The following is a 25,142-nucleotide window of genomic DNA, read 5'->3' on the forward strand; positions in this document are numbered from 1 at the left end:
ATGTGGTTGGTCAAAATGAATGTAAAATACACACTGGATTTTGAAGACAGCACATTGAAAAATAGCTCATTAATTTTTTAATACTATTTCTGTGTTGAAATAATATTTAATACACTTTATTAAAATTAGTCTCATTAGTCTTTTTTTACTTTAATTAATGTGGCTACTAGAAAATTTAAAGTTGTATACGTGGCTTTCCTTATATTCATTATACTCAGTGCTGTTCTAGACTAGAGGACACTGAGTATTAAACTTATAAAAGGAAGTGAAGACATTTCTGGACTGGTTACTATGTGTAATGTGCTTACGGCTTTTTTATTTTTTCACTTAAGACCTGTTTGGCATTAAATACTTGGGTGATTGTTTTAAAATGTTAAAAGAGGCCATGGGGCCGACCCCTCCTCCCGCAACCAGACAAGGAGCACCCCAAAAACACCATTTCCATGTGGGTGGCCCACCACGGCCACCACAATAGCCATGGCTGCCACAAAAGCAGCTAGATGCCACAACTATCCTGCAGATGGCCCTCCAGCCACTTGAGTGCATTGCCACAAGGAGAGTAACCAGCGGAGACCAAAGAAAAGAGGATGTCTCTCTCCACAAAGCCCATTCCAGAGTGATAGAAGCATCTGCTCTATGTTAATACTGGGGGGCCTGAACACACCTCTCTCAACACTGGACAGATCATTTAGGCAAGAAATCAACAGAGTAACTGTTACTCTTTCAGAATAAGAGAAGAAACCTAGGGTTATCAGAGGTGGGAGGGGGAAGGGAGCAGAGGATGGGGAGAGATTGGATAAGGGGCATAAAGAATAAATATGATTTGTAATAATACATATGCTAATAATATTGATTTGATCAACATATGTCGACATTGAAACCCCCAAAATATGTATAATCAATTATGATTCAATAAAAAAAATGTTAAAAGAGAAAAAAGTTGAGTGAAGTTGCAGCCAGCTGTTCAGAACACAGAACACCAAGTCAGCAGATTCCCACTTTTTGTATGGAGAGGGCTTCTCTCATCTTAAAGTGACCATTAGCTCTGACCATTGCAACTCTCTCTCCAGTACCTGTCAGCCCCCATTCCTAAGCCCTCTCCCTTATAGAAATAAATGAAGCAATATTGTCTTATAGTTATGCAAGAGCTTATCACTGGAGAACATTTCTTACAAGTACGTATGAATCGTCAATGATCTCAAAATAAAAAGTTAAAAAAAAAACAAACAGAAGAGCTCCTTAGCACAAATAAACAAACAAATACACAAAGCAAACAAAACCCTGCACTGACAGGCCCAAATAATTAAGGACTCTATCAATGGCTCAATTCAAACAGGAAATAACCCTCTCATGCTCAGAGATAAAGATATTCTCCGAGTCTCTCAAGTGGTTATTTAATGATTTTTTTCTTTAAAAAAAATTTTTTTTTCTTCAGCTTAAACCTCAACTGATTCATCTGTGTGCCTAGGATGCTACTACTTTATCAAGACTGATTTTTGTGTTTGTTTTATATATAACTCTGTGCCCTGTTTTGACTTCAATGCTAAATGGACTTTCATTTGTCACCCCAACTATGTTTCTGGTGGAGACACCAAGTTATTTGAGTTTCTTTTAGCAGAAGCACTACCAAGAATAAGGTGGCTATCATTCAAGGCAGAATCCTTTATATCAAGATCGGTTCAGTTTAAAATACAGACTATGTTACTGTCATAATATTGAAAATAACCTAACTAGAGCAAAGAGTATGGTCAACTTTGAATAAATCAAATATCTAAGACATTTATTCATAAAAGTATTAATTCCTGAAAAATAAATCAATACACTAAAAAGCAAAACTTCTCAAAAAACAGGTCAAAAACTCTGGATAAGAAAGTCAACTGACAACCTCCTACCAGCAGCAGTAAAATATCTAACCCTAGCATTGGCCATTGCCAAAATAACCCATCCAGAACCATAAGATTTTTTCTACCAATCATTGCTTTGAGCTGATCATTAACATTTACTGAGCACCTACCATGTGTCAGGTCATACTCTGCTCGTGAAGTATAAAATGCTTTCTTGGTATTTTAATATACCAGCTTTGGAACAAGCAATTGCCTGTCAAAACGTACTATTTTTCTTGAAGCTCCTTCTTGTCACTACTTCTTGAGACCAACCTTTCCCTTTTAGCATACTGGATGGGTCCACAGAGCAGCTCTGTGCAGCCACCAGAGCTGTGCACTGCTCAACTCCAGGAGATGCCATTCACAAAGACAACAATGCCAAATGAATCCCTTGGAGCTGGGCAACAGGTAGCCTGGTGTATTCAGGCTCCCAGAGCCCAACCCAGCAGGGCCTCTCAGCACAAGCTGATCTCAAGGAGGACCCTCTTGCTCTAGGCCTTTACCCTTCCTTCACTCCCAGAATTTGTACCCATGTCAGGGCTTGTGTTGTGTCCCAGAGATCAGAATCTGAGCTATCCTTTTCAGCGGGGAGGGACAAGACCATGGGCTACTGCTGCTGAACCCTGGTCCATCATGCTTTATCTCCCTAGGACCACGGATGGGTGTAATCTTCCAAGCGCCTACTGTAATTTTCACTTATGGAGGGGCCACTCCCTCTGCAAACCTAATGCTGTAGAAGCACAACCATCCTTCCACATCCTACCTTTCAGAGCAGCATTAAGAAGTTTCATTTTGCTAACAAAGCATGAATATCATAGAAAGCAACTAGAGCAGGGTCAGTTAATGCAGTATAAAGTTGCTTTTAATAATTTATTAAAATTAAAAAGTAGATGTTTTCATTTGAAACATGTTGTCTCCATAGGAGATAACAAAGTCCATATGGAAACCTACCAAGGTGTTTACTAATAGATTCCAATTTCTTTAGATTATCCTGTTTCTCTTCCTAAAATAGAGCTATATGATTTTGCCAAGGGAGGGAACAGGTTTCAGGGGAACTAATTTTGCCTTTTCTATTAGTCAAACTCAGTTTTTAGTGCTAAAATATGGCCACATCCTTAATTTAAGAAAGGTTTTATATTTAAGAAATATAAAAACTGAGGGCCCCAGAGCAGCTGCTGGAAAGTTTCTAGCTGGCTGCTCCCTGCTGAGCCTCAGCAGCTCACCTCAGTCCACCCTGGGCCACAAGTAAACAGCCTCGTTACCACACAACTCTTTGGGGTCACAACTGCTCCACAGTCTTATGCTTATTCACATGGTTTCCACAGAGATTAGTCTTAGAGAGAGCATTTTCCTTGAGCACTGACATTTTCTTCAAAGAAATGATGTTTTTGTTCCTACTATAGGACACAAACATAGTTTGATGACAGTGGGTAATTTCCTACTTTATAACACTTTGATTTCTTGGATATTTTTAAAAATCTAGCTTCTTCAAAAGAAAGCATTAAAAATTATGCTTTCCACATTTACTTTGAAGATGCTTTTGGAAAAAGACCAAAATAAAAATAGGATTTCTAAACCTTACCTGATGGGAAGATTTTCTCTACTTTTCATGGAACCAGTTTTAAACTCTCCTGCTTGGTAATTTCAACTGAAATTACCCTAGTTTTGTTTTAAATAATAGCTGCTTTATTTTGACAATATCTACAAAGATACTTCCAACCCATCCACCCTGCTATTAGTTCCCATCTGACAATCTGCTATCAATCCAGTCACTGCTGTTATTATTGTAAGACCTTCTTCTTTCACATGCCATACCTCAGGGTGTACCTACCAGATAAGTTGATCATTATAAAGAAACGCAGTGTATTTGACTATATTCAGGCTTTCCTCCATTCTATTAATAAAGGACTGGATTTTCAAATAAGTCATTTTATCCAATGGAAAGAAGCTGATTCCACCAAAAATGTCAAGTAGGTCGCATGACTGCAAATGCAGGGTTTGTAAATACTGTAGGAAAAAATAAGGCATAAAATTTACAAACAGAATGTAGAATATAGTACTCTTTGACAAGTGATAATAATTAAGCTAATGTCAGGATAATATTTATGGTACAATTATATACTGGCAAACAGCACAATGATAAGACCACAGTTGACCCATGGGCAGCTGGGTTTGAAATCAGTATCAATTTCAAAATACCAAGTTTAAACATATCTAGTTAATGTTTAATTGGTATTGTGTTTTATCTCTTTTAAAGAATTCAATTCCTTATATTAGTGCTCCTGAAAATAGATTAACCTCATTATGGATCCATGCAATAATACCATAAACAGACAGAGCTATCTTATACCAAAATCACATCTAAAGGATATGTGGTCAGAACAGTTGTACTCATCTGTTGACAGGTAGGAGAGTAATGAGGACAAGAACAGGAAACAGGAGATGGTATGAGAGTGAATAATTACGGTCATTAAAGTGGAGAAACAAACAAGAAAGAAAAGTAATTCATAAAAACAAAAAAATCCAAAAACAGGCATCAAAGGTGTTTTAGAGAGAAGAATTGAATTCAAAGATAGATATCAAAGATATTTTAGGGAGAAAATAAATTGGAAATTACTTTTTCAAGATAAACTGAATTTGATAGAGGTAGGGTGAGATACGCAAAATTCAATTACAATAAAAGAGAAGAAGGGCAACTATCTAGGGACATTATCACTTGGAACAAATAACACTAATACCCACTAAAGTGATAAAGTCTGTGTCACAACCAAAAACTTTTCCTTGAGTCAATATAGATTATGCCTATTCGGTGAAAAGAACCAATCCATAAGAACATACAACTCCAGTAATTGTTTAAATTTTGCTAATCAACCAATCCACCACACAGTAAGATCACTTTTGAGTAAGCCCACATGGACAGATGCAGGCAGAACAAAGATGAAGCCAAAAGATGATGCTTTAAGGAGTCCTGAGCAAAGGCAAGATGCTCTGCTCCTACATAAAAGATTGGAAGACAGCTTCCACGGTGCAAACCTCCTGAGTTTCCTCACTGGTCTGGGTTTGCCACAGTACATCCCAGGCTCTTTGCCACTTTCAAGGGTTGGGGCTTTTGTATAGAAGGAAGAAACAAACCTCTGCATCTATATTTTTCTAAATATCTATTTGAATACTATTAAAGTTATAAATAAAATGCAAAATACTTACCCGATGGAAGAATTTCTCCAATCTTTCTTTTAGGAGCTTGACACCACCATCTTCCATAGCTTTCAGAAATGTACCATTAAAAAGCTAATGGTGTAAAAAGATTGTAGGGAAAAAAAATCAATTTCCTATGCCCCTCAATTTCTCAGTACAACAAGTTCTTCTTTTTCCTTTTAGACTAATTAATTCAGCTCATTAAATCTCCCATTCCTTTTAAATATAGAAAACATTTACATGAAAAAGCTTGAATTATAAAATAAGTTACAAAAATTAATAAACTGTTAAGTGATAGTCATTTTCCTGAAACTGCCTAATTGTTCTAGACATTTTTAAAAAAATTTCAATGCACGCCTAAGTTTCAGTTTACATAAATAATACCAAACTCTTTAAATCATAAAAATATCTTTAGTCTGTATGTTCCTTGAGAACATGGACTGACTTGTTTACTAATAAGGATACACTCCTAGTACAATGCTGAAAAGACAGAAGAGGGCTAAATAAAAATGTAGGCATAAACCTCACTACCTGTTTGAAAGGCCCCATTATGTTCTCCCCTAAAAAAAGACACAGTCACTTCACAGTGATTTATAGAATTATTTATAAGCCCCCAAGCCTGTAAACAGGGGTAACTGGTTACACTTTCAGTTCAAAAAGAATGTGCTTACCTTGTACATGCTGTAGCACTGTTGTAGCACTGAACTATAAACCTTGTCCTGTAAACAAGAAAACATAGCATAGATCTCAATTCTAGGAGAAAATATCTACTGTGTGTAGTAAAGGTACACTGACTCTTGGCAAAGCAATATAATGCTTATAAACTTGGTCTCACAAAAGTTGTGTGTTGAAAATCACAGGTATTTAAATTCAACTTTATGAACCAGTAGGACTAATTTTAGGAGGACATTAAAACAGATGATCAAGAAAGGGTATCAGTGAAACAGACTGCATTTTTAAAAGGTTGTGCTAATGTAAATAATAAACATAAAACTTTGCTATGCACTTTGAGAAACTTCTGCAAAAGCCACCTAGTTTAATTCTGACCAAGTCACTCAATATATTCAATAATACATTTTTTCCTAAAAATATGAAATTAAAAAAAATGACATTACCAATAACTCCTCCTCTTGGTATTCAACAATTGGTTTTCCATCTTTACTTTGTTTTTCGATTATTGGATTCCGAACAACCTACAAGGTTTGATACACTGAAATTACACAGTGATTTGATTATACATGTTTTTAATTTTGCCTTAATTTTAAAATTTTGAAAATGCTACAATACCAGAAACACAAGCTAAAACAGCCACAAGAACAAATATACCGAATAGGAATTTGATTTTCAAACTGCGACCGACTTTATTGTCATTTTACTTTGATGCAATAGCCAGAGGACTTTTCTAAATTCCTAACAGTAAAGATCACCCATAACAGTACTATACAACTTCAGAAAGATATACTGTATATGTAAATACCATGACCATCCAGAAATTTTCTTCTGGTTCGTTGAAGAACTGTCTATTCTTCTGTGTATGTAAAGATTTTGCAGGTTTTGATGGACTAAAGGTCCTAAAAAGGTTAAAAGAATATGTTTGGAACAATTCTCCAGTGTAAGTTTTAAGAATTCACTGAGCTCTACAAAAGCGCGTTTAAAGGCATTACCTTGTGAACTGTACAATAGCTTCACATAATCCAACATTTCTAATTTTTTCATTCTTTTCTACTTCATTTGGATGATAAAACAAAATTTTATTTTCCTCCTAAAGGATGAAGAAACGGAAGCACAACATTAATATAAATATTTCTTCATCTTAGTTGTTGAAAATGCTAAGTTTAATGTCGACGTCTGTGTCATACATGCTAATGGCAAAACAAACAAAAACCGTTTTTAGAAAAACAGGAATTATCTTATTACTGCGCAAATACCGCTCACCAACCTGAAAAGCAATTGAGATATTCAGTAAGTCACATTTCACGTGACGTGGCACCAGATAATTTTTATGAAAACCCTGTCTCTAGATGTCTTTCCTCGCACTGATTTGTAATATACTAACGCTGGTAAGAAATAAGTCTCCGCTCACGTGCAGAGACTACATACAGCTCCCCGCAAATTAAATCCAGCCGGTTCACAGGCATTCGGACTGACAGTCTTTAAAAGGACTGTGATTTGCCGGCAACAAAACATAGCTCCGAACATCCTTTGAGAAAGTCACCGTCTCCACTTCCTAAAAACAAAACCAACAAGCAAAACCGCCTGCAATTTATTTATTAATGCGGAAAATAACTTTCGGAGGATCCTCCAAGCTTGCATTGTTTTAGAGCTGCCGTCCACCACCTCTTCTAGGCGGGGATTTCCAAAAACAAAGACGAGTTCAATTTTAACTTCCCAGAATTGACGCAGAGACTCAACCTGTGTGGAGTAATCAACCTGACGAACCTTTATTCAAATAGGCATCGATCCAGGACCTGAAAGAGTCCTCACCTGCGTTGTCAAAGTCCCGCCGTATTCCCCGGCCCGGTCGCACACCTGGCACAAAGCCGGCTCGGTGGGCAGAATGACAGGGGCCGCCTCCCCGACGCACCCCCGTGGCTCCCAGGCACCGTCGCCAGCCGGCCACCCTCCCGCCCCTCGGTCCCTCCTCGCCCGCCGGCTGACGCCCGCGTGCTGCCTCCTCCGCTTACTTCTCCCTCGCGCGGCCCGAAGCGCGGGTTGTAGATGAAGAAGCTCAGCAGCGCCGGTGGGAACTGCTTCTCCTGGGCCGCCCAGGTCCCGGTCCCCGCTGCCGCTGCCGCCATCCCGGCCCGGCCCCCGCCTCGGGAGCCTCCCTCGGCCAGCCCAGAGACAGCAGGCGTGATGGAACCGCACTTCCGCCTCGCTCGCCGCCGCCCCGGAAGCGGTCGCCACCGCCCCGGAAAAAGAACCCGTAGCGCAGCGTCCTCTTGTGGCCCGCCGGGTGGTCTCGTTCCGGAAGGTTTCTTGGGCAGTGAAGTTTCTTTTTTGTTGTTGACTCCCGGATTTCTGTCGTGACTAAGGGCGCGGGCTGGGAGTTTTAAAAAAAATGAAACGGGCACAGGTTTTGGTAGAAGGGAGTGTGAAGGCGCAAATGAAGCCGCTCTTTGGAAAGAAACCCATTTAGGGGCGGACGTGTGTTCAGCTGGGCGACTGCCCCATTTGCATCCTCTACAGATTCCCTGTTCCGGAGACCCAGGTGGCCGCTGGGTCAACCACACCGCTTGGCCGAACTCAAGAAGACCTAGAGTTTAGGTTGCCTCGTCTGTCACAGATTAAGTTTAGAAACAGGACCATCTCCCTTATCCAATCTGGCAGAATGGACCTTCGTGTTTGGGGAGGCGATGCGTGGGAATTTGGATATGAGACAGATCTGGGTACGTATCCCGAGTTCTGCCATTCACTAAGCGTGAGACCTTGGACCGATCCCCTAGCCTCTCTCCGGTCTCTGTCGCTTATTTATAAAATGACTAATAGTAAATTCTTGCCTAGTGGGAATTTCACTTTAAAAATTAAACGGGACGATGAGTGTACGTCAAGTGCCTGGCACTTAATCATTATTCAACAAATGACTGCTACCATTCCTTGCTCTTGACTTTCCCAACTAGCTTTCTCTAGTGCATGAAATTCTTTCATTAGAAATACATGTTTTGGCAATAAAGCAGTAACTTTCAAAAAAATTTAAGGTAATAGAACTCCCTCCACTCCCACACACATCTTTCGTTTCCCAGAAAGTCTTATGGGGACTTCTAATATATAAAATAGACACAGAGCTACAATGGTTGAGTGAGGGCCCCCGTGGTAGATTGAGGCCTAAGAGTACCTTCTTCTGGCCTTTTCCAGGAGTTACCCAAAAAAAACTCAGACACAAAACCCTGGGTCTCCGGGGAACATAGTTTGAAAACTCAGGGTTAAAGATTTCTTCTCTGTCTCAGAGCAAATGCGTCTGGAAAAGTAAAGGAAGATCCCTGTACTTAGGTTGGGAAACCTGCATTTGAGTTCTGGTTTTGCCATTTATCAGTTGTATGCCCTTTCACCAGTCACTCGACTTCATTTAACCTCAATTTCCTCCTCTATAAAAATGAGATAACTGCCTTACAGTGTTATTGCAAATATTACATTAGATGATGAAAACGAGAGCCCTTTGTGAAGTACAAAGTATTATATAAATGTGTGGGATTAACATTTTCAAGAATTCGTTATGATTTTTCCAAGGATGCCTCTATTTCCCTGTATGCTTTGCTTCTTCCTGTTCCCCATACAATTCGTTGCATTAATCGTTACAGAGAGAGATGATACAAAAACAAAACAAAACAGCCAGAAATCAGAGAAAATGCTTCCAAGTTTCCAAAGCCAAGGAAGCAAGATAGCTTAGACATTGATTCATCCTCCTCTCCCAGCACAGTCCTAGGGTGTGCATGGGTACGAGGTGGGAGAGTAGTGATGATAGATACCCGGGTAGGTTTAGAGATCTGAGTAGAGAGGATGTGTGTCTTGCTTCCGTGTGGAACTGAGGGAGGTGGCAAGTCTTGTTGAGTTCCCCTCTGTGTCAGGCATAATGCAGCAATAGTAGAGTAGCCATGGCCACAGGTGTCTAGGCAGTAAGCCCCTACTTGGTGCAGGAAACAGGCAAATGTTTTACTTGTGCATAGCAGTAATTCAGAGAAATCCAGGCCTGAGAGGCCTCAAGGTCAGGACGAAAAGGAGGTAGCTGTGGCTACTCAAGACCACTAGACTAGAAAGGAATGAGGATGACTCAGTGGTCACTATGGACTGAGCATACTCCTTTCTCATCCAGGACCTTGGTACTCCAGCTTCCTACTCCCAACCTATGGAAAGAAGGGAGAAAAGAAGACCAAATTTCTTGACCCAATCCTGAATTACTATTCTGACATCCAGCACAATGGAGATTCAAATAAAGGTCAGTGAAGAAATAAAAGATTTTTTGCACACAGAATTTGTGAACTCAAAATTCCAAGGGAATGAGTTGTAGGACAGGCCCATTTTTGTGATGGAAAGGCAGCACAATTCCAAGTAGAAAGTCACAGTTCCAGGGTGAGTGGTTCTGGACAAGTTGTCACATACTGTATGTCTGTCTCCTCCCTAGCAAGAAAAGTGAGTTTCCCAATGGTAGGACTCTGTCAGAGTCATCTTTTTCCCATTGTTTAACACAGTGCCTGCCTCAATGAATGAATGAATTAAGGAGGTGGGGAACAGGGAGGGTGGAGAAATGGTCATCAGAGATGGGCTTTTCTTCTTCAAAGTTCTGGCTGCCACACGTCATGCAGACAGAGCTCAGGCCACACAGGCTTATCTGACATTCTAGTGAGTTCTCACTGAACTCCAAGAGGAAGCTGCTGGGCAGAGGTTTGGATGCAATATACACCTCTAAGACCATCTAAACAAAGGGCCACTTTATCCCACTTTGCTGGCAGAAATAACAGACCAGTGAGTCAAGTAACCGTTCTTCTCTGTTGATTTGGAGTCCAGAGACTGTGTCATTCAGTGGTGACCTTCATCATGAGGGTACATCTCCTGCAGTTAAAATTGTCCTCGATCTCCATCTCCTCCTATAATCACCTGTAAAGGATCTTTAAAAATGTGTGATTCTTTTTATTCAAAAATGGAAGCAGTTCTATTAAGATTCAATTGGAGAAGCAGAACCACTAGAAAAAATATACTTATATATAAATGATGTAATTTTTAGATGTTAATTACAGATAGTATGCAATTATGTAATCATATATGTAAAAAATTACATGTGTTATGCACTTGTGAGAGCTGGTGAAACAGCCTCTGGAGGGCTGCTGCCTTCATATCGCATGCTGAAACCTGACGTTCTCAGAGCAAGAAGTTGGGAAGGGGAGATGGATGTAAAGTTGGGGAGAGTGAGGACAAACTGGAACTAATGACAGACTGGAACCCGTGTCAGTCTCTCACTGCTTTCAACTCTGATGATGAGGGGGTCCTCCAGGAAAATTTGGTGTCCTTTGTCACAGAGAGCAACACATACCTGGAGCTGAGAAGCTAAAGGAGCATCCCACACCAAGGAGGTGGGGCAGTGAATGCGGCCACCAGCGCTGACCTCCCAAGTGGAAAATACTATGGCTGCTGCTTCAGGCCATTCGCCCAGTCTCAGGCAATATATCTCGTGGCCTACCCTAACTGGATACCTACAGCCTAAGCAAGTTGACACGTGACAAATTCACTACACAAGTAATGCCAAGATTTGATAAAGTGAGTTGGTACGTTCACAAGTGTTTATGCTGCTCTGTATTCTCATCTGTATGTGTGAAATACTTCATGATTTAAAAATAATTCACGGTGTAAATCCATTTACTTCATTGTAGAAACCCCAAGGAAAAAAATATCAGAATCGACGCGCCTACCAAAAAAGTTGACTTTTTGAAACCAGTGAAAACATTATGTAAATGAATAGTCTTTCCAGTGAATAAATTAACAGACCAGGTGGAAACTATCCTGGTGATTCCAATTTCATCTGTCTTCTTAAGTGTTTGCAAAGTAATACCATACCTTAACATTAGCAGAAGAGATATAAGATAGGTTTTTGCTTGAAATTGGATTCCTGAGTACTCATTACATAAAATTAAACCGCAGTCGTTACACAGAATTAACTATGTAGCTTGTAAACCTGAACAAATAGACAAGTACTGTATCTCCCATCTATATTGCTTTGCTACACTTCGCTTTTGAGCTTGAAAGAACTACTTTGAAAACCTATGTATTTTTAAAATCCTATCAATATTTCATAATGTGCAGGTGCTGAAGCAAAAGATTAAATAATGTTTGAAGTATTTTAGTAATTCTTATTAGTCTCAACATTTAAGCACAACCACAAAGCTAGCTTTGAGATCACATTGCACTGAATTATGAACTACTCTACCAAACTATAAGCCAAAATTGTAATAAAAATAAACTAAATCAAAGCCACTGTTGCAGTCCTATTTTATAAGCAATTAGGAAAAATAAAAGGACCTTGGTTTTTCAGCTCTGCAACCTGTGTTGCAATCTAAGCCTTCATTTTAAAGTCAAAATATATCATTCCGGTGCTGAGAACATGCCGTCTTGAGGTAGGTCAGCAGTCATCTGCAAATTAGGTAAAAATAGAGAAGGCAGACACAAAAATAAAGTTGTTTATATGCTTATTAATCCTTTGCTGTATTGTTATGATTTTCTTTAAAGTTTTTCTAGTTTTGATTTGATTTCTGGGTATATTTAAAAATTTTTTCTCAGTATGTAAAAATACAAATGAGTCCAAAAAATAGGGAGAGAATTCAGGAACAGAACGGTATTCAGGGCTTTCATTAAATTTGAGAGTGAGACACATCCTTGGCATGAAAGTTTTTTAAAATCAGAATTTATACCTACTTTGGCTTAGTGACAATAATTAGGTAAAGTATACATCTCTGTTCTTCACTTTCTCTAGTTATACTCTGCTCCACTTTTTTAAAAGGTTCTAGTCTTATCTAATTGTTCTGTAATCTTCCCAGCTGGAGATAACTACTGTTAACATTTTGCTGTATATCTTTTCAATCTTTTTTTCTGAATAGGATCCATTTTAAAATGAATTGCTTTGTTTGAAATTTATATAAAGACTAAACTCAGGTTAATTTTTGAAAACTTTTTTGTTTTCAAATTATACTTACCATCAAAATTTGGAAATGCTAATACTTTTACAAAATTTAAACTTAGAGTGTATTAACAAATATGCTTGAATCCCCAAAGAATTGTTACCTGCATTTGGGAGTAGAATGAATCCCCCAAGAACACACCCAAAATCCAAACAACATAATTAAAAATTGGTATGAGTAAAGATAAGATTATTGTGTTTTATTTAAGCATACCATCTCTTACTTTTTGGGTGTTAAATATAGACATGGCTCGTTTTGATTGCTACTTATTGTCTATTGACAGAGACCCTGAAATTAATTTCCTAATGCAAGGTTGGAAGAATGAAAAAGTAATGTATTTGAAATGAACAAAACCAATTTGTCCATTGGAACTGTAGAACGAACAAAATTCATGAATAACTGACCATAATTCCACCTATGGAAAATCTGTGGCTACTTATCCCTTATATGATGGGTCTTTGAAAAGTTCATGGGAAGATTCATATTATCTTTTAATTCCATTTTTCCATGAACTCTTTGAAGTACTCTCATACATCTAAGCATTTTTCTCAAGAACACCAGTTAGAACATTAGTAAGACTCAATGACACATGTCCCCTGGGCTCTCCATATAATGCCTCCAGTCATTATTCCTATTTACATCGTTTCCTGATCAACAGAAAAGAAATCAGAGAGATCCACTATCTCCACTTAGATTAGGGTGAGGTTGTCTTTGCTGCTGCAATGAGTGATGGAGCGCCTGGTCAATTCAAAGCTCACAACTGTTATTTTAAAAACATCACAAGCCACATTGTTTCTCTGAGGCTCACATAGGGGCCAGAAGCCCCACAGAACAAGTGCTACGGAGTCACTTTGATTTAGAGTGTCCCTCTTTAGAACTGTCGTTGGGATAACCCTTAGCTGGGGAGGGCTAATGAGTGAAATGAAAACAAAGGATCAGAATACCAGTGGATGGTGTGGCGGTGAAGGCAGAATGAGGATTGTTTTAAGAATCAAGGATCTTAGGTCATTGGTATGAATGGGCAAGGAAGGTTCTCTTCCTGTCTACATCTTGAGGAATTCACAAATGCATCTGGGAGGCATTTTCACACACCTAGGGAAGCTGGTAGTGGAGAGGAACTAGCCTGATTCCTGCCAGAAAGGTAGAAAACGGGAGTGCAGGTGTGTGCGGGGACAGGGGACAAGAGGGACTGCTGTGAAATTAGACAGTTTTATTCTTTGACTCTCCTCAAAGAGTTCTTCATTTTAAAGCTGTATCTCCCAATTTTGATTCATTTGAAAACTACCTTTATGGGTTTTGTCAATCTAGATACCATATCTAACATTACTTGATATTCGTCAAATTGATACACTTTCAAAAATCCTGATACCCCTTTAGTCTTGTTCTAAGCAGTCATACTGAAATCACATTTGTGCTAGTTTTTTTTTTTTTCTAATGCACATTAAAATAAAGACATGGCTATTAAAATTTAAAATGTTGATCCATATCCCCCGTAAAGTTATCTTGAGGCCCCCTTCTAATATGTGTCCTACACTTTGAAAAACTGCTTTTAACATGACCCTTCAAAAACCAGAGACTCAAAAGTCGCTCCGCTGTTTTGTGTGATGGAAGCAAGCTGGTAGAGCCCCAGGACATGGTGAGCTTGGGTGCAGAGTAAAAAGTGTGAAGTTTTAAACAGGAGAATCCTCAGTTACTCCCAGGAGTCCTCAGCTCTCAGGGTCGGCCAGAGAATAGCGTTCATGTGCCACCTGGAAACTAGCCTAATGAGAATTTCCTGGCTTGATACTGCCCAACCCTAATGACAAGCTTGTAACAGGACCCCTGAGGCTAGCCTCAAATGTTAAGGCAATTCTAGGTGTAATCAGCTCAGGTGGTATCACATAAGAGCCAGGAAAACAGTGGCTGAGAAAGACAAGAGAGAGGTGGCAGCAAGTTGGGTGAGAGCAGACAAGTCTCTGAAAGCTTGTTTTCTGAGAAAAAAAAAACTTGGAAATGGATTTGTTTGTGCTAAACCAGCACAGCAGGGCTCCTGCGCTTTATAGCCCATGATGGCCACACACTTTGTTCTGTTTAGTACTGCTTGCTTTTACTTAAATCTCTTAGGGCAATCTAACACCCAGTAGCAGAAAACACATCAGTAAGAGTGGTTTTGTACTGGCTAAAATCTCTTCATATTAATTTTGAAGTAAAAAAAAAAATCCCAGCATGACAATGCCATTTATTTGTGACTTTAAAAACAAAACCCAAAACCTGGTTTCCCTGTTTGCTTATGCACACCACCAGGGGCTTGCTCTGCGCCTGATGGGACTGGAAATCTTTTGAAAAGCCCTCAGTCCTCAGCTTGCTTTCATCCCTTTATCTTGCTGAGAAAAAAACACACCCACACATCAGCAGATGATGAGAAATGTGTCTTTATTGGGTGATTTTAAAAGGCATTGCCTGCGGAGAACCTTACAGAAGTCATCAGGGCATACCCACCACCAAAAAGTCACGAATGACTGTTTTATCACCTCACTAAAACAACGAGCACATTGCAGAAGCCTTTCAGGGGGAATTAAATAAGTTATGGGTAGGATGTGGAGTTTCCCATTCCCGGGGCTTTGGAGGCCTTCCAGATGATTGTCCCTTCCTCTCTTTTCTCCATAGACTGGCGCCTTTAAGAATGCACCATTTCCTGGAATTCTAGAACAGAAGAAGTGAGAACAGGGTCAGTGGAAAGGGATCCCTACTTCACAGACATGCTGTGGCCAGTGAGAATTCTGAAGAAGGAAGGAAAGGAAGCCAATTGTCAGGTGATGGGCATGACCCCCTCAGGGGGCACAAAAGGAAGAAAAAATCTGGGTGTTAACGACTATAGATCAAAGGAGCCTACAGTGCCCCATCTCTCTGCACAATCTCTCATGAACATCTTCAGCTTTGCAACAGAGCAAAGCTTGTATTAGAGCCTGTCAACCCAATCATTTCTCTCTGACAATCAATGAATTCAGTATATAATCTGTGAACATTTAACTTTTTGGGTGCAGAATAAAAAGTGTGAAGTTTTAAACACTGGTTTAAATTATCTGGTCAATTTAAGACAGAAATGAGAGGTTTTCTTCCTCTTTTCTGTAGCTGTATTGCATTTTTAGGAAATATTTAATAGGGTGATATTTTGAACTAATTCTCCTCTATTGAACCCTAAACCTTACCCCCAAAAGTTTATATTACTAAAAGAAAAGTAATAATAATTATAAGATAAGAAGGCTACAGGTTGAAATTGAAAACTGGAGTTTGGCTTTATATATTTATGGGTAAGCTTTGTCTGTTTGGAAGTCTTTCATGGTTTTGTTAAAATAAATCGATCTTCCCTTGCCTAAGCTATTTTTCAGAGCTATCTATAGAAGCTACATTAACTCCTGTGTAGTAAGCTGTGCTGGTATCATTTTGAATAGGTTTTAAAAATAAGGATCCAAGGTAGCATTTTTAAATTTCAAATTATCGCCACCAGAAGGACCACCATATGTTCTCCTGAGTTGGCAGGCACAAAGTAGCTGAAAAGCATGTAAGCAACATGACAAAATCAAGTGAAAATAATCCTACAGCTGTGCTATTATGCTAAAATTTGAATCTAGGGCTCTGCACATAGAGGACTCCATAAATAGTGGTTGACTTATTTGTTCTCTGTTTAATATTGTCCATTTGGTGGGCTAATGTCCAATAAAGCATATTTGTTTAAACCATTGAAAGCTAAGAAGCCCCCTACACAAGCCAATAGACTCTTTGGTATGAGACACACTTGAGAATGTCAATCTTTCCCTTATTCAGAGGGGTTCAAATCGCACTGGTGGAAATTCCTTGCATTATTTTCAAGGTGTGTTAGAGCATCTTGCAAATAACTGGCCAGGCAGCTAACTAGTCCCTTAATCAGGTGAAGGATATTCTCTAGTTGATAGACAATGACCAGCGGGACCAGCTTCTATGGTACATTCCAGGCATCATGTCAGGGTTTTTACGCACAACATCCGCATCCTCACTTTAGTCCCATTTTACAGGTGAGAAGACTGGAGCTCAGTAAGGTTAAGAAATGGGGATTTTAACCCACATCTGTCTGATCTCACAGCCCAAGCCCCGATGGAAGCTCCCTGGGCTAAAGTGTTAATGCTGTGTACAGGTGTGGACATACCATCTGCTCCAATTTTTCCATCTCCATCATTATCTGCAGCGGCCATCAAGGACTTGGTTTCTGACTCGGTCAGTTCTCTAGCACCACTCTCAAACTTCTGGAGGAAAAACCTGCAGGATAATAAAGATTGATGGGAATTTTCTGAAAGACCCTGCCTGTATCTCTGTGTTTACCCCCACCCCTTTTTATTTTCTTTACACAAACCATCTGTTTCCAGCAGTTGCAATAATCAGTCAAGGTCTTGGCAAGCAAAGACCTGCTTTGCTGTTGAAACCAATGGTGGACATTTTGTTTCTAAAGTTTTTAAAGAGTTTTGTTAAGTCTGTTTGTCAAAGGAAAGCCTTTAAACTAGTGAATCTTTGTACGTATAATCTTCAGTGCCCATGTTTAGTGCTTTGCATGGATAGATGCGTGGCCAACTGACTCATGTTCTTTACTGTAATGAGGCTCGGCCAAATAACCAACACCAAGGCTGGTCATTGAAGAAATATTGAGCAAACTGGCCCCTACTGCACCCCAGCCCCACCCAGCAATGGCAGGGTTGCCAGACAGGCTCAGGACAAAGCTTACTTAAGCTCTTCTTCATCCAGGTATCCACTCTGGTCATTGTCTATGAATCGAAAAACATCCTTCACCTGACTGGCTGACATCTTGGAGAGGCCTGATGTCTGGAAGAATTTTTGGGGTTCAAAAGTATCTGGGTCTGAAGAACAGAGAATGGATTATTCTGACACTCATTGGATCACATTCTATATTTGGGCCAAGGTGATGAAACACAGGTTATTAAAAATACTTCCATAATATCCCTGATCTACAGGGATGCTCAACTGGTCTAAGATTTTGACTGGGCCAAGACTGATGGCTCTGTGATATCATCACCTGCCCTCTCTTCCCCAGCTTTCCCTCTCCACTTGATTTAGTCTGTCTCCCTCTTCTCTCTCCTCCTCTCCTCTGTGTCTCCCCCTGCCCCCACCCCCTTTACAGGCTATCAACATCATTGGTCTAATTGGTGAGGAGGAAATGTAAGCATTGGATTCAAGAAGGCTAAATGGCATTCATCGAGTTCTTTTTTTTTTTTTTCACTTTTAGTAAGTTTCTTTCATTTTATAGAAATGTAATCACATGCTCAGATCCCATTTCTCTATAATTTTAGTTATCTAATTAATAGCAGTTTGATTCTCTGGTTCCATGCATTTTTCAGTGAAGTTCACATTTGTATTTCTGTTGCTTTGCCGGAGGTGCAAATATGGGAGGAAAATGCATACCTGCCTCCCTTCCCACTTTACCTTGGCATTCCTGCAGGGCTGCTGCAATGTCATCAGCGCTAAGCACGTCTGTGATGCTCATTTTCCACCTAGTCACACAGAATAAACGAGATGTGGTGAATGACAAGCAGGAACACACACATCCAGGGGAATACACTCTCCTAGGTCCGCTGAAACTGTATATTTGTCTAGAATTTAAAAAATGCAGTAAGCGTGGTGTCATAGTATTGAATGATGGGACAGAATATCCAAACAAAAACCAGATACTGAAAAGATCCCAGTCCTTTTTACCTCTGTGCCCTCTCCTGAATATATTCCAAAGACAAAATAAAAAACACCACCTAAAGAACTATTCAATTCAATTTTCTTATAAAAATTATATTTACATAATCGATCACTTACATAAACAGCTACAAAGCATTCAAAAGTAAACCTTGTTACAAATGCACTAGCATTTTTATACCCCAGCCAGAGAGATGCAACATTGCAAATTCCACATAGGAAATGATACAGCTTGGGCTGCTCGTAGACCTTCTGCGGAAGACATGCTATCTGTCCTGAAGGGTGGGAATCAGATGAATGAAAAGCCCATCTATCAGAGATCAAAATCCTTCCAGGTGTCAAAGCCATGGGAAAAGAGAAATTTGAGCACAGCATGGACAAGCCTAATATGAATGCCTGAAGGGAAGAAGATCCTGGGGTCTGGTAGGTCCACCAGCTACTCACCGTTTTAGGTCTTCTCCCAGGAAGAGTCAAGAAAAAGAGGTGAAGGAAGGAAAAACAAATGTGCTTTTGCTGCCTGACTGACCTACCTTTATAGGACTGAAAAGGTGATAGTTACAACCTCTTAGATTTCCTTTTCAAGGATCAAGTGGATGTAGCTCAAATGTCTTGTCTTACTAATTAAACCTCTTTTTTTTTTTTTTTTCTATTTATATCTTAAGAGAATGTGGGTAGGAACAGCCAATTTTCAAAAAACAAACCTCAACAAACCTTTGCTAAGGTTTCAATTCTGCAAACAAATCCCATTGGTGAAGCGTGGAGAAGATACTAGAGGCCTGGTAAGGAGGGGGCAGTGGCTGAAATGAGAGAAACACACACAGGGGTGCTCTGTAAACTGAAAAGGCTCCCCAGATGTTAGTGACTGTTGTTTGAGGCAGGTCTGTTTTCAGCTTCTGGAACTGTGCTCATGTAAGTCTGACCTCAATCCAAAGCAGACATACTCAAAGTAAGTGTCAATAAGTGGATACTCAAGACCCGTTCAGCAAAGGAGATGGGCCTCGTTAGGTGATTTTCCTACAAAAGTCTTGACTTTGACCTTTCCAAGCTATATCTTAAGTTGCACACACTCAGAAGGCACAAATGTGGAAAGAAAACTATTGTTCCCAACCCCAAAACTAACGGTACCTTTATGCAGAAAAAAATATCATGAGGCCAGGACTTGAGACCTCAAATTTCTTTTTGTTTTTTTTACTTTCAGGAAACATTTATTGAGCTCTTATATGGCGAGTGCTGTGCTAGACTCTTTTAATATTATTATTGTTACTATAGTAAAAAATACATAACATAAAATGTACTATCTTAACCATGTTTAGGTGTACATACAGTATAATGCTATTAACTATATGCACATTCTTTTTCTCTCTTTCTTTTTTTTCTGTAGCTGACTGGTACAGGTATTAAACCCTGAACCTTGGTGTTATTTGCACCATGCCCTAACCAACTGAGCTTACCAGCCAGCTCCTAGATGCATTTTCTTGTGCAACAGATTCTCTATAACGTTTTCAGCTTGCGAACCTGAAATTCTACGTCCACTGAACCACAACTCCCCTTCTCCCCTTCCCCCCAGCCCCTGGTAATCACCATTCTACTTTCTATTTCTAAGAGTAGGACTACTTTAGGTCCCTCATATAAGTGGAATAATGCAGTATTTGTCTTTTTGTGGCTGGCTTATTTCACTTAGCATAATGTCCTCAAGGTTTATCCATGTCGTAGCATATGACAGAATTTTCTTCTTTTTTAAGGCTGGACTCAAGTTTCTTAAAAGTGCAAAAATAGATCCCATGTTGCAATCAGAAACCTATGGTGGCTTAGAAGTAGATGATTCAAGAACTCTAGAAGGGGCCCTCAGACGCTTCCCTGGGTAATACAATCTGGATGGTCATCTTCTGTTTGCCCCCAAATATATTCCCCTACCTCCACCCCTAGTGTCATCAGTGAAAAGTTTCTCTCAGGGAGACCTCTAACATTTTTGAAATCACCAGACTTCAGATTAGCACCATCCCTGTCTTGCCCATTTTTACTCCCCAATGCCTTGAATAGGCCTGACCAAGAGTTAGGTGCTCAATAGTTATTTGATGAATGAATAAATAAAAACAACAAAAAGAACGTGAAAACACCATTACCAACTAGCATCAACTTGCCCAGCCCTTTAAAAAGTTTCTGAAAGTAAGTCTCAAGAGTTTTGAATTAGATTTCTGACATTAAGTTACCATAGAAACTAGCAGAGCCCTTTCTTTCCATGCAAGTGTCCATAGAGATAAAAACATGTTTTTTAAAAAAAGATGCCCATTTTTTTTTTTTTTTTTTTTTTTGTCTTTTTCCATGACCGGCACTCAGCCAGGGAGTGCACCGGCCATTCTTATATAGGATCCGAACCCTTGGCGGGAGCATCGCCACGCTCCCAGCGCCACACTCTCCCGAGTGCACCACGGGCTCGGCCCAAAGATGCCCATTTAAATGAAAATAGCATATGGGTTTAACCAAGATACTTGAGATGTTCATGCTGTTTTTCTGATTAAAATAAAGATAATAGAGATCCAGTAAACATGTTGTCTGAATCAACAAGGCACCCAAGATTATGTCTTGAATTCCATCGTGTGTCATCTGAAGGTCAAAATGTTGATTCACACAAAAGAACAAATACTGATGATTGCACTAATATGAGGTCCCTAGAGTAGTCAAATTAATAAAGACAGAAAAGAGAATGGTGGTTACCAAGGGCTGGGGGAGGGGAATGGGAAGTTGTTTAATTGGGACAGAGTTTCACTTTGGGAAGATGAAAAAATTCTGAACTTAATGTCATTGAATTGTACACTTAAGAACGATTAACATGGTAAATTTCCTGTTCTGTTTATATATGTATTTTATGTTATACATATCATGTATACTTAGGTAATGTATATTATGTACATGTTATATATATATCAACAATTTAAAAAATGTTGGTTCAGTAGTCTTCATTATTTTGGCCACCAATTCAGGAAAGAATTGATTTGAATCAATTCAAAGGAAGCAATTCAAAGTGTTACCAAACCCAAGTCTGGCCAGAACAGAAACAAATGACCCAAAAGTCAAGTTGTTGGTGAAATAGGAAGGTAAATTTGTTCAGACCTGAGGAGACATCAAGCTAAGCCTCTCCCCAATAAACCTGAAGGAGATGGTCAGACTAAAGCTTTCTCCAAGACTCGGATTTACTAAAGGGTTTTTAAGGAGGAGATTGAGGGAATGGAAGACAGGAAGGGGAGACATGAGCTGTGGGGGCTACGTGTAAGAGACCAGGTGCAAGTTCTCATCAGGGCTTGTCTGGCTTCTGTTCACATCCTTGATGTTATCTGAGGGTCCTGCAGGATTTTAATTTGCTTCGGGGTGGAATCGGCAGAGCTTTATTGATGTCTTGCTTCGTTTCTCAGGGTCTGGATAGTACGTGTCTCGAGGCAAGTCAGCAGGCTATTTGGAAGACAGCTTTACATTTATGTAAATAATGCCATTCTCACCCATAACCAAGGTTCAAAATATCAAATAACCATGGAAAAAAAAGGGAATTCAGAGAAATGCATGCTAAGAAAAAAAAAAAAAAAAAAAACTATCCTTTTTTTTTTTTTTCTAAAGCCCATGCAGTTTCAGGTCCCAACATGGCTTCAGTCCTGCTCACTCCAACAAAAGGAATTCAAAGAAATCAATTCAAAGGAAGATTTGAAAGCAGAAGACCTTATTTTGAGGCCCAACTCTGTCCTTTTCTAGCTGTGTGACGTTGGGCCTCAGTTTCTCTTGTAGGAAGCAGGATTAATGCAAGCACCTGCTCTGTCAATTTTCCTAGGGTTCCTTTGAGGATCAAGGATCAACCACAGATCTGCAAACATTTGGAGAAGTCTCAGAGCCCCTGCTGAATCCCACCTCTGTCCTGGGATTGCAATAAGATTTCATCTGGTGTCTTCATTCCACTTGATTAGTAGGGGGCTTCCTGGAGGAGGATGATTAGGGGATGGGGTCAATCAGCAATGTGCACAGTAAGGAAGAATAACAGCCCAAGACAGGGAACTTGGCCAGACCCGGTTGGGCTTTGTATTTGGACTTTGCTCCTGCCAGTGGCCCTGGACTCTCAGACCACACTTCCGTTTCAGGCGTTTAGTGCTGTCCCCAATCGATCCACCTGTCCCGTGCCCTCACTGTGCCTCTAATTCCTCAGACTCCTTCTACCCAGAGCCCACACATTGATCGCCTGCTGTTAGTGGAGTGCTCTGACAACTCTCCTGGCTGTCTTATTGGGGACAAAACTCTTTTTTTTTTTTTTTTTTAAAGATGACCGGTAAGGGGATCTTAACCCTTGACTTGGTGTTGTTAGCACCACACTCAGCCAGTGAGCGAACCGGCCATCCGTATATGGGATCCGAACCCGGGGCCTTGGTGTTATCAGCACCGCACTCTCCCGAGTGAGCCACGGGCCGGCCCGGGGACAAAACTCTTGAACACATCTGAGACCCTCTTTCCAAAATGTACAATGTTCTAGTTAAGAGCCCAGCTGATCCGCTTCCATATTCTCTCAACAGACATCACTTCCTCAATATCTCTCAACTTCTCATTCTCTTCATGTCCCACTGTCACTATCCTAACCCAAGCCACCAGCATCTCTTTGGGGAACAACTACAGTGGGCTCCTCGTTGGCCAGCCCTCATCTACTTGGGCTCCCCTCCAATCTAGCCAGGCAGATCTTTTAAAAACCCAGTTGTATTGATTTCCTTGGGCTGCCATAACAAAGTCCCACAAATTGGGTGGCTTAAAAAAACAGAAATGTATTATCTCACAGTTCTGGAGACCAGAAATCCAAAATCAAGGTGTTGGCAGGGCCACACTCCCTCTGGATTCTCTAGGGAGGATCCTTCTGTTCCTCTTCTAGCTTTGGTGTTTGCTGGCAACCCTTGGTGTTCCTTGGCTTATAGCCATATCATTCCAATCTCTGTCTCTGTTGTGACATGGCCATCTGCTCCCTTTGTGTCCTCTTCTTATTGGATTGAGGGTCCACCCTACGCCAGTATGACCTCATCTTAACCAATTGCATCTGCGATGACCCTATATCTAAATAAGGTCACATTCTGAAGTCCTGGGGGTTAGGACTTCAACATAACTTTTTAGGGTACACAGTTCAACCTATAACACCAAGCAGATGGCTCCCCTGTCTTCCCACACCCAACCCCCAAGTTCATTACTAGCTTCCACATGTTCTTAGAATAAAGACAAAAGTCTTCACCATGGCCTTGAAGGTTCTGCATGATCTGCCCCCTTCGGACTTCTCCAGCCTCATCTCACATCATCCTCCTATCCACGAGTCCCAGCAGTCCTTTCAATTTGTCACCCTCTCTCCAACCATGGCCCTTTGAATGTACTGTTTTCTTTGCCTGGGATACTTTCTTCTTCCTCTCTGCACAGATGTCTCAAACGCATCCTTTATATCTCTGTTCAGGCATCACTTCTTCCAGGGAGCCCACCCTGACTCTCCACACTAGGTCAGATTCCCACTTCATGGGCTGTGGAACCATTGTGCCTGCTCCCTTACAGCAAAATCACAGCTGCATTTTTCCACTTGTGGTTGCTTGAATAGTGTCTTTGCCCACTGACAGTGAGACTCATGAGGGCAGGTTCAGGGTCTGTTTCTGTTCACCCTGATATCCCCAGTGCCTAGTGTGGACATAAATGACTACCACCTAAATGAGAACAGGCAAAGGCTCCTTATTCAGAGCTTGCTATAGCAAGAGAGTTGGCCACCATCACTTGTGTTTGGCAGAGACTCAAAGGCAGGCCGAGGAGTGGGGAAGCTTTAGAGTGAAAAAAAGGGAAGGCTTCGGGTGAGCCCTGATTAGAGGCTGTTGGCCTGGGGAAGCTGGGGGCAGGTTAACTAGAAGTGGGACATCCTGTGTGATTGGTTTGGAGAGCATATTTGGCCTTCTCTGGTTGGTCCTAAATTGGAAGTGGGAACAAAAATTAAGAAAGCTGTCAGTTATTAATCAAGTCCTGGCTATTTGGGGCTGATTGTTACAGGGGTTATTGTTTGACTTCCTGGACTATTTGCTACAGATAGTGGTCTGACTTCCTACAAGTTTAACTTATAGATAACAAGATGGCTTCCCAGGCTGATTGCTGCAAATTGGGGGTCAGAGTTCTGTTTTAATATATGGTCACCAGTGCTCATTTTTATATTCAACCTCTCATTAGCACATTCCTTGTCACATTGTGAATATTCAGTGTGACACTACTATCTGAAATTGTCTGGTTTACTTGTTTGCAGTTTATCTCCTCCCCAATGTGGAAACTTCTGGAAGCTGGGGACTGTGTGTGTGTGCTGTTCCTGCTCAATCCCCAGCACCTGGCATTTAATAGAACTGGAGACTCCATCAATGGAGATGAGAGGGGCTGTCCCCATGAGGGAGACAGTGACTGGTAGCAAGGTGGACTTTGTGGGGGTTTGAAGTCTCATTTAAACAATGGCCAGTGTGGTTAAAACATCCCCATGCTTTGGGTCCCCGATCCGTTGAGAGTGTCTCTGCTTTGCATGGGATTTCTGAATCAGGCAACTTCCTGATACTGACCACAAGTGGGAAAACGTGTTACAGGGCCAGCAAGAAAGGCTGTTGCAGAAAATAAATTTCAAACTCCAAAGAAAATTCTCCAGTGTCTTACAGGGCCACAGCAAGTTACT

General features: G+C 40.5%; 2 protein-coding genes and 1 long non-coding RNA gene across 4 annotated transcripts in view; 1 reads left to right on the plus strand and 2 right to left on the minus strand.

Annotated features, from left to right (window-relative positions):
- CCZ1 (CCZ1 homolog, vacuolar protein trafficking and biogenesis associated) overlaps window positions 1-7,957 on the minus strand; it is a 31,729-nt gene extending 23,772 nt beyond the window's left edge. For both annotated transcript variants that reach the window (XM_063089786.1, XM_063089785.1), the window contains exons 1-7: window positions 7,763-7,957; window positions 6,743-6,840; window positions 6,556-6,649; window positions 6,194-6,271; window positions 5,750-5,797; window positions 5,088-5,171; window positions 3,715-3,890 (exon numbers count right to left, since the gene is read on the minus strand). In XM_063089786.1, the coding sequence (XP_062945856.1) occupies window positions 3,715-3,890; window positions 5,088-5,171; window positions 5,750-5,797; window positions 6,194-6,271; window positions 6,556-6,649; window positions 6,743-6,840; window positions 7,763-7,876 (692 nt within the window). In that variant the 5' untranslated portion in view covers window positions 7,877-7,957. The remainder of the gene's footprint in view (window positions 1-3,714; window positions 3,891-5,087; window positions 5,172-5,749; window positions 5,798-6,193; window positions 6,272-6,555; window positions 6,650-6,742; window positions 6,841-7,762) is intronic.
- Window positions 7,958-8,042: 85 nt separating this feature from the next.
- On the plus strand, window positions 8,043-12,219 carry LOC134373164 (uncharacterized). Its single transcript, XR_010022947.1, has 3 exons — window positions 8,043-8,467; window positions 9,889-10,011; window positions 11,090-12,219. It is a non-coding gene; the product is annotated as an uncharacterized LOC134373164 (long non-coding RNA).
- A 3,179-nt stretch (window positions 12,220-15,398) lies between these two features.
- On the minus strand, window positions 15,399-18,251 carry OCM2 (oncomodulin 2). Its single transcript, XM_063090682.1, has 4 exons — window positions 18,191-18,251; window positions 17,475-17,607; window positions 16,905-17,014; window positions 15,399-15,424 (listed from the first exon to the last, which is right to left on the minus strand). Exons 1-4 carry the CDS (start codon window positions 18,249-18,251, stop codon window positions 15,399-15,401), a joined length of 330 nt encoding a protein of 109 aa, XP_062946752.1.
- Between the last annotated feature and the right edge of the window lie 6,891 nt (window positions 18,252-25,142).

The sequence above is a fragment of the Cynocephalus volans genome, chromosome 3, assembly GCF_027409185.1.
Source record: "Cynocephalus volans isolate mCynVol1 chromosome 3, mCynVol1.pri, whole genome shotgun sequence".
NCBI classification, from domain to species: Eukaryota; Metazoa; Chordata; class Mammalia; order Dermoptera; family Cynocephalidae; genus Cynocephalus; species Cynocephalus volans.